Source organism: Dendropsophus ebraccatus, chromosome 3 (assembly GCF_027789765.1).
Source record: "Dendropsophus ebraccatus isolate aDenEbr1 chromosome 3, aDenEbr1.pat, whole genome shotgun sequence".
In the NCBI taxonomy this organism is placed as follows: Eukaryota; Metazoa; Chordata; class Amphibia; order Anura; family Hylidae; genus Dendropsophus; species Dendropsophus ebraccatus.
Genome location: NC_091456.1, coordinates 1 through 7417, shown reverse-complemented (window position 1 = coordinate 7417; position 7417 = coordinate 1). Strand labels below are relative to the sequence as shown.

The 7417-nt window shown below is 52.6% G+C and overlaps 1 protein-coding gene across 1 annotated transcript; it reads right to left on the bottom strand.

Annotated features, from left to right (window-relative positions):
• Positions 1-1915: 1915 nt before the first annotated feature.
• On the bottom strand, positions 1916-4950 carry LOC138787623 (fibrillin-2-like; the record flags this gene model as incomplete). Its single annotated transcript, XM_069964963.1, has 2 exons — positions 1916-2619; positions 4782-4950. Coding segments are annotated over 2 exons (547 nt in total), but the record flags the coding sequence as incomplete, so codon positions are not given.
• Positions 4951-7417: the final 2467 nt, after the last annotated feature.

The following is a 7417-nucleotide window of genomic DNA, read 5'->3' as shown; positions in this document are numbered from 1 at the left end:
CTAGTGCTGCCATAGTTACAGTGGGATGGGGGGCCCAGGCTAGTGCTGCCATAGTTACAGTGTGGTGGGGGGGCCAGGCTAGTGCTGCCATAGTTACAGTGGGGTGGGGGGGCCCAGGCTAGTGCTGCCATAGTTACAGTGGGTTGGGGGCCCAGGCTAGTGCTGCCATAGTTACAGTGGGTTGGGGGCCCAGGCTAGTGCTGCCATAGTTACAGTGGGGGGGGGGCCCAGGCTAGTGCTGCCATAGTTACAGTGGGGTGGGGGGGCCAGGCTAGTGCTGCCATAGTTACAGTGTGGTGGGGGGGGCCAGGCTAGTGCTGCCATAGTTACAGTGGGGTGGGGGGGCCAGGCTAGTGCTGCCATAGTTACAGTGGGTTGGGGGCCCAGGCTAGTGCTGCCATAGTTACAGTGGGTTGGGGGCCCAGGCTAGTGCTGCCATAGTTACAGTGGGTTGGGGGCCCAGGCTAGTGCTGCCATAGTTACAGTGGGTTGGGGGCCCAGGCTAGTGCTGCCATAGTTACAGTGGGTTGGGGGCCCAGGCTAGTGCTGCCATAGTTACAGTGGGTTGGGGGCCCAGGCTAGTGCTGCCATAGTTACAGTGGGTTGGGGGCCCAGGCTAGTGCTGCCTTAGTTACAGTGGGTTGGGGGCCCAGGCTAGTGCTGCCATAGTTACAGTGGGTTGGGGGCCCAGGCTTGGTGAACAGCCCGGGGCCTATGGTAAAGTTAATCCGCCCCTGACTCTTACCCTCTATGTGTTACAAAGTTGTCATGGAAACAGCCCAGTGCAGGGTGTGGTGTGTAAAAAAAAAAAAAGTTTTGGTTGGACTAAAAAACCTCCACCCACCCTTCAATATGGCTGAAATAGCCGATTAGTTGATCTGCAGCTTCACAAGGTAAAACCCAGAGAACAAAATGGCTGAAATGTGACAAAGTAGGTGAAGAAACAACAAAGGCGCTGGATTCAATGAATTCTCCCTATGTCTCCTATATAGATTACTGCAGCAAATAAATAGACAAGAACTTTCTGCGATGGACAATAGTGAAGTATCGGCAGAATGAGCGGTAAGCGTAGGGTGCGCGGCCGGTGACCTGGCGTCCATCGCCTCTGTGCACACTACACAACCTCTCCAGTCTCCGCAGCGTCACCCAAGGAAACCGACAGAATTCTGACAATCCGCTTTACCTCACTAAAATCCACCAGGTTCATTTAGGAATGGAAATCCTGATGTAGTGTGAACAGAGCCAAGAAGCGGCAGCAGAAGCCGCCCAGAGGTTCCAAGGCCCCGGCCCGATTCTGATGCATTTTATCCACAATGAACAGGTTCCGCTTATTTTCCAGATCCCTGAGTCGGGTTTTCATTACTTCGAGAGTCGTCGGTTATAGACGCCATCGTTGGCATTTACCCATAGACTGCCTGATCCCAGCTTTGTGCCCCATGATGTCCTGATCTGCCAGGATCAATGCAATCCATGCGTCTTCTCCTTTTTATCTAGAACATTCAATGATACAAATCAATATTACAATCTTGGGGGGGTAATAAACCATCCAGACTCGCCTCTCCCTGTGACTCTCCATTGCTGGATCGCTGTTCCGGCATCTCTGGCACTGATGACATCACAGCCCGCTCAGTCAGTCAGTGACTGGGGTGGGACGCCGTTGCAGTCACTGATTGGCTGATGGGGCCTTCCATCAGCTGGGACTGGCATTTTCCTCCGAGTCGTCATCACAACTTGGGGGAAAATGCCTTCCGTTGGGGGTCCTGGGGCGGTCAGAGGGCGTGTGGCGGGCACGGGGAGAGGAATACTTCATTGCTATGTTCTCCTCTGCCCCGCCCACCTGACAAATATTGAAAATGCCCGAACTTCTCCTCTAACTTAGTAAATTAGAAATCTGATATCTAATGTTAATCTGTAGCTCTGGGGCCCGACCTTAGGGCAGTATCAGGCCATGGAATACTTGATGTCTCCATAGATGAGGTAATAACATTCTATATGAGACGTCCTGAGTTATTGTGCAGGTGCAATACGAGAAAGTGGTCCGATAAGAGTGTTCAGTGACTCCTTAAGGGTACGTTCACACTTACCAGATCCGCACCTGATTTCATATAAATAACTGAACACAGTATCAAATCTGCTGCGGATCCTGTAGGTGTGAACGCACCCTAAAGCTTCCAATACGAGAAGATGCTCAGATAAATAACCAGCTGGACGGGAGAGAACTGGATGGAGTTGGCTTTGTGCTTAAGGTGAAGAGATGTCTATTTGTAGTCTCATTCTGAGGGTCTGGCCAAGTTCTCCTGAGAGGTAGTTGTCATCGTGTTGTTCTTCCAGTTGAGTAAAGTCCCTTTTCTTGTAGAGATGGACGCTGGTAACGTCCAGTGTGTACTGTCCTGGAGGAACGTCCTTCTGAGCTAGGTGAAGGTAACTGAGTCCGTCCTTCTGGTTAATGTGGAAGACTGTGTTGTTGCCATTGGAGATAACGTAACGTACGTGACCAGTGAGAGGCTGGATTGCCGGTACGAGTTCCAGTATGTGCTTCTTCTTGTTTAATTCCAAGATGTTGAACATTATCTTCAGCGGCTCCTCCATGTCCAAACTCTTCAGACTTACATCTTCATTCTGTAAAACATAAGACTCCGCTAAGGCCATGGTCACACAACCTACTTTTTATGAAGACAAAGATTTGCACTGAAGTCATTGTTTCACACAATGTAGTAAACAACGTCCGCCTCTTTTATTTCCGTCCGCTGTCCATAGACTTCAATGCAATTTTTCATGTCAAACTACGGCCATTGTTTATACGTAGTGGGAACATAACCTGAGCCCTGGGTTTCTTTCGGATAACGGACTGTGTAGACTGTGAAGTGCCCAACCATGCCATAAAAAAACGATAGGTGAGGAACTTCTGCTAAAGCAAAGGATGTGAAGGATCTGGATCTGAGCCAGATGTCCACTGTGAGTTGATCAGAGATGAGGGGATCATACATCATCATCATACAGGGAGATTGAGTCTAATGAATAGGAGATTGATTCATGTATTATATGTAAAACCTCTCCTCCTCCTCCTCCTCCTCCTCCGGGAATACTGTGCACTAGGGAGATTGTAGGACTGGACTATTCAGAACATGTGGACAATCTTCAGGTCTCCTGTCATCTCATCTATGACTCCATATACTATCATCTTTAGGGGGGCAGCACATGTGGCCCTAACTGACCCCCTACAAACAGTGGATGGAGACCAGGTGAGGCCAACAATCTGGGTGTAATTTACAGTTACACAAGGTCGTGGCCGTAATCACCATTGGTCAGACGCCTAATTGTGGCGAAGAGGCAAAAGTTGTGGAAAAACGTCGTATTTCTAAGTGAAAACATGGGAGTATATTCAGGTTAGTGATCGGCTATAATGACGTCTATGGGGAATGGACCATCACTGGTTGTGCAGTAGAGAAATGGTGAACATGCTCATCACTTACCACCTGTTCACACATCGTGGTATTTTCAGTCATGATGACGTGTGATATTACAGGGCGAGATCCACGTGTAAGTGGTGTGATACTACAGGACGAGATCCACGTGTAAGTCGTGTGATATTACAGGGCGAGATCCACGTGTAAGTGGTGTGATATTACAGGGCGAGATCCACGTGTAAGTGGTGTGATATTACAGGGCGAGATCCACGTGTAAGTGGTGTGATATTACAGGGCGAGATCCACGTGTAAGTGGTGTGATATTACAGGGCGAGATCCACGTGTAAGTCGTGTGATATTACAGGGCGAGATCCACGTGTAAGTGGTGTGATATTACAGGGCGAGATCCACGTGTAAGTGGTGTGATATTACAGGGCGAGATCCACGTGTAAGTGGTGTGATATTACAGGGCGAGATCCACGTGTAAGTGGTGTAATATTACAGGGCGAGATCCACGTGTAAGTGGTGTAATATTACAGGGCGAGATCCACGTGTAAGTGGTGTGATATTACAGGGTGAGATCCACGTGTAAGTGGTGTGATATTACAGGACGAGATCCACGTGTACCGTGTGTGATATTACAGGGCGAGATCCACGTGTAAGTGGTGTAATATTACAGGGCGAGATCCACGTGTAAGTGGTGTGATATTACAGGGCGAGATCCACGTGTAAGTGGTGTGATATTACAGGACGAGATCCACGTGTAAGTGGTGTGATATTACAGGGCGAGATCCACGTGTAAGTGGTGTGATATTACAGGGCGAGATCCACGTGTAAGTGGTGTGATATTACAGGGCGAGATCCACGTGTAAGTGGTGTGATATTACAGGGCGAGATCCACGTGTAAGTGGTGTGATATTACAGGACGAGATCCACGTGTAAGTGGTGTGATATTACAGGGCGAGATCCACGTGTAAGTGGTGTGATATTACAGGGCGAGATCCACGTGTAAGTGGTGTGATATTACAGGGCGAGATCCACGTGTAAGTGGTGTGATATTACAGGGCGAGATCCACGTGTAAGTGGTGTGATATTACAGGGCGAGATCCACGTGTAAGTGGTGTAATATCACACACGCTACACGTGGATCTCGCCCTGTAATATCACACACGTTACACGTGGATCTCGTGTTATATTGCACGTGTAACTCGTGTTATATTACAGGGTGAGATCCACATGTATCGTGTGTGATATTACGAGGCGAGATCCACGTGTAATTGATGCGGTGGGTTGAGTCGGAGCGCCCAGGGCGGCACCAGCTAGGATACCGATACCAATAACCTGAAACGTGATAGCAATAACGGTGGTTCTTACCGATACAGAATCCGCGGCACTCCAGCTTCTCTTGGCTCTTCCAGGCTTCTTTGGAGAGCCATTTATTTTACATTCATAACACGTTTCGGGGGACAGAACGTTCTCCTCGCCCTCCTCCTCTTGGGATACGTACTGACCTCTGGTAAACGCCAGGCCGGACACACAGTGGCTGCAACAGAAGGAATGTGCGCCGTCAGTCACCGACCATCTCACTTATATTCCCTCCCACTAACACTCAGCAAGTCTTTCTATACCTCTCCCAGAATGAGGGGGGAAAGGATCCATAAGGGGTTAATAGATACCCGGTTTTCCTGAAAATAAAACCGTATCTTATCATAAATTTTCCTCCCACAGATGCGCTAGGTTTCACTTTCAGGGGACACAGTTTTAAATGAAATTAAATGAAACTAAAAGTAAATTAAAACTTCCATTGGACCATCCTGACCCCTGACCCCGATAACGTTACTCTTCCTCCATCTCTCTGGCTCCATTTTTGCATTGTGATCGCTCATTTCTAGCAGTATTATTGTGGGCTACTCCACCCAAACTGTAGACAAGTGTGGTGCTGTTTCTGGAAGTACCCCATACAGGGCCGCCATCAGAAATTTCGGGGCCCCATACAGCCGGAGTGTCTGGGCCCCCCCATTAACAAAAAAACATGGGACGTATTTTTGACTGATGTCTTTGAAGTAACTGGGTGGCTGTGGGATAATTCTGGAAAGCTGGGTCTCTTTGGATACATCCCACGCCAGCCAACTTCCGTGCACTATTAATTAAAATAAAAACGATGGAACCCAAGGGCCAGGGCCGGTTATAGGTCAAATGTGGCCCTGGGCACAATTTAAAAGTGGGGCCCCAAGTGCTTAGACATTAAACCACTACACAGTCATAGCTAAATAAAGAAGGTCCGAGAGGAGTGTTGCTGGGGTCTTAAAAGATCAGGAGCACAAACCCCCTACATATGGCCACAAAATATGTCTACGCATTGGTACCAAATAATACTGCAGGGATGTGGGGTCAGACAGGGATCAGGGATCAGGGATGGGGGGTCAGACAGGGATCAGGGATGGGGGGTCAGACAGGGATCAGGGATGGGGGGTCAGACAGGGATCAGGGATGTGGGGACAGACAGGGTGCAGGGATCAGGGATGGGGGGGCAGGGATCAGGGATGTGGGGGTCAGACAGGGTGCAGGGATCAGGGATGTGGGGCAGACAGGGTGCAGGGATGTGGGGGGCAGACAGGGTGCAGGGATCAGGGATGTGGGGGCAGACAGGGTGCAGGGATGTGGGGGGCAGACAGGGTGCAGGGAGCAGGGATGGGGGGCAGACAGGGTGCAGGGAGCAGGGATGGGGGGGCAGACAGGGTGCAGGGATCAGGGATGGGGGGTCAGACAGGGTGCAGGGATCAGGGATGGGGGGGCAGACAGGGTGCAGGGATCAGGGATGGGGGGGCAGACAGGGTGCAGGGATGTGGGGTCAGACAGGGTGCAGGGATCAGGGATGTGGGGGCAGACAGGGTGCAGGGATCAGGGATGGGGGGGCAGACAGGGTGCAGGGATCAGGGATGGGGGGCAGACAGGGTGCAGGGATCAGGGATGGGGGGGTCAGACAGGGTGCAGGGATCAGGGATGGGGGGTTAGACAGGGTGCAGGGATCAGGGATGGGGGGTTAGACAGGGATCAGGGATGTGGGGGTCAGACAGGGATCAGGGATGGGGGGTCAGACAGGGATCAGGGATGGGGGGTCAGACAGGGTGCAGGGATCAGGGATGGGGGGGCAGGGATCAGGGATGGGGGGTCAGACAGGGTGCAGGGATCAGGGATGAGGGGGCAGACAGGGTGCAGGGATCAGGGATGTGGGGTCAGACAGGGTGCAGGGATCAGGGATGGGGGGTCAGACAGGGTGCAGGGATCAGGGATGAGGGGGCAGACAGGGTGCAGGGATCAGGGATGAGGGGGCAGACAGGGTGCAGGGATCAGGGATGGGGGGGCAGACAGGGTGCAGGGATCAGGGATGTGGGGGTCAGACAGGGTGCAGGGATCAGGGATGGGGGGTTAGACAGGGATCAGGGATGGGGGGGGCAGACAGGGTGCAGGGATCAGGGATGTGGGGGTCAGACAGGGTGCAGGGATCAGGGATGTGGGGGCAGACAGGGATCAGGGATCAGGGATGGAGGGTCAGACAGGGATCAGGGATGGGGGGTCAGACAGGGATCAGGGATGGGGGGGGGGGCAGACAGGGTGCAGGGATCAGGGTTGTGGGGGCAGACAGGGTGCAGGGATCAGGGATGGGGGGGCAGGGATCAGGGATGGGGGGGCAGGGATCAGGGATGTGGGGGCAGGGATCAGGGATGTGGGGGCAGGGATCAGGGATGGAGGGGCAGGGATCAGGGATGTGGGGGCAGGGATCAGGGATGGGGGGGCAGGGATCAGGGATGGGGGGGGCAGGGATCAGGGATGTGGGGGCAGGGATCAGGGATGGGGGGGCAGGGATCAGGGATGGGGGGGCAGGGATCAGGGATGTGGGGGCAGGGATCAGGGATGGAGGGGCAGACAGGGTGCAGGGATCAGGGATTGCATCCCCCCCAGCACACATCCCCCCCCCCCCCAGCACACATGCACACATCATCCCCCCC